The following is a 1,908-nucleotide window of genomic DNA, read 5'->3' as shown; positions in this document are numbered from 1 at the left end:
CAACACTGTCTGTACATTTGACCTCTGTCTCTAGATGATATAGATCCAATTAAAACAAGATGACTGTCAGTGATTGGTTTTATTGGCATTGTTATGTAATGTAATACTCTGCAAGTATTCTTACTTCTCCTTTTCCTTTCTTGAAGGTATCACTTTCGCGTGACTCGGTGCCCGTTGTGTGAGCGAAGAGAGCGTACCAAAGCACAATACCTAGGGATAATGGCTGAAACCACTTCGATGACAGGTGTGGCACTGTTGGACTTGCCATCAAGCACAGAAAGGAGTGATGACATTTCTAGGAAGGACCCATTCTCTGAGAGCATTAGGGGACTCTGCCGCCTGTCTGATAGCATGAAAGGACTCCTTGTGGCTCTCTTTGGTGGGGGAGTACCAGCAGGTTTGGTGGCCCCATTTTCCCGGATGGCCAACGGTGCTTCTAACATCCCGTCCTTGGAAATTCTTCTCTTCCGTTGCCTCTTCCACCTCTCCTTCATAATATGCATGCGCTACAAAAAACTGCCCATCTTTGGGCCTCCTGGAGCCAGGAAGCAAGTTTTTGTTCATGCAGTGGTGAATGTGATCTCTATTGGCTGTGCCTACTGGTCCTTCATGGTTGTGCCCACGGGCAACGCTGCCACAGTACGCAAGGGCTCCTCCACGGTCTCCTCTACACTGTTAGCCCTGATAGTTGAGAAGGACAAGCTCACCGGTTTCAACTGCTTTGGCCTTCTTGGCAGTATGGTGGGACTGATGATCATTGTGGTGCCCAGTTTGTTGGAGATGGATGCAAAAACCAGGGCTAATGACATCGTTGGCTACATTCTGGCCTCCCTGGGGGGTCTTTCCCTGGCCCTTGGCCTTGTGAAGTTCCGCAGGCTCGAATTCAAGTCCAAGCTGCTGACTGCTGCCTTCGTGTTCGGGGTGGTCGGCAGCATCCTTAGTGGACTCTTCATGTTCATCATGCAACGGCCCATCCTGCCACGAGACCCGCTCACCTGGACCTGCGTGGTGGGCATAAGCCTCCTGGCCCTGTTGTCCTTCATCTGTGCCAGCTATGCTGTCACCAAGACTCACCCCGCTCTGGTCTGTGCCGTGCTGCATTCCGAGGTGGTGGTCACCATGGCTTTCCAGTACTACATGCTGTGCGAGGAGGTGTCCCCCTATGACATTGTTGGGGCGTGGGTCATCATTGGTAGCATCTCAATCATCACAGCTCAGAACATCAGCTGTGACACGGATGTGGTCATCCACGAACAAGAATAACCACCACACCTGCCTCATTCTGCACCTGCATTTTATGGAATGTAGTGATCACCATCACCACCTCTGTGAGAGATCAGTGAGTGCCCAATCAGGTGAAGTACCAGCATGTCTCCTGTGGAGGTACAGTATGTTCCGGCAGCTGCAGCAAGTCATCTGCAGCAGCAAGAAGTCTCCAGCAGCAGGAAGGCATCAGAAGGAGCAGGAAGTGTTACACAGCAGCCGGAAGGCATCAGAAGGAGCAGGACGTGTTACACAGCAGCAGGAAGGCATCAGAAGGAGCAGGAAGTATTCCACAGCAGCAGGAGGGCGTCAGCAGAAGCCGGAAGTATTCAACAGCAACAGAAAGGCATCAGCAGTAACAGGGATTCTCTTGCAACAATAATGGAACGTCACTGGTAGCCACGTCCAACAGGGGCACGAGAAAGTCTTCATCAGCTGTTACAGGAAGTCTGTAGAAGCAGGACGAGGATGCCATCAGGCGGGGCACCAGGAAGTGCCAGAAGAACATCATGAAGTGTAGCAGGAGCACTGGTGGTCTCCTGCGATGGAAGCATGAAGTGGGCAGAGTTGGGGCGGGGGGAGTTTTGAGCGGCACCACAGAGAGTCTAGTCGCAGCAGTGGGAGATCTCCAGTAGTGACAAAAAA

At 51.9% G+C, this 1,908-nt stretch overlaps 1 protein-coding gene across 1 annotated transcript; it reads left to right on the top strand.

The window, feature by feature from the left end:
• The first annotated feature begins 219 nt into the window (after positions 1-219).
• Positions 220-1,263, top strand: LOC138267265 (solute carrier family 35 member G3-like). Its single transcript, XM_069216124.1, has one exon. The coding sequence runs from the start codon at positions 220-222 to the stop codon at positions 1,261-1,263; it is 1,044 nt and encodes a 347-aa protein (XP_069072225.1).
• Positions 1,264-1,908: the final 645 nt, after the last annotated feature.

Source organism: Pleurodeles waltl, chromosome 12, assembly GCF_031143425.1.
Source record: "Pleurodeles waltl isolate 20211129_DDA chromosome 12, aPleWal1.hap1.20221129, whole genome shotgun sequence".
In the NCBI taxonomy this organism is placed as follows: Eukaryota; Metazoa; Chordata; class Amphibia; order Caudata; family Salamandridae; genus Pleurodeles; species Pleurodeles waltl.
This window is presented reverse-complemented; position numbering and strand designations above follow the sequence as displayed.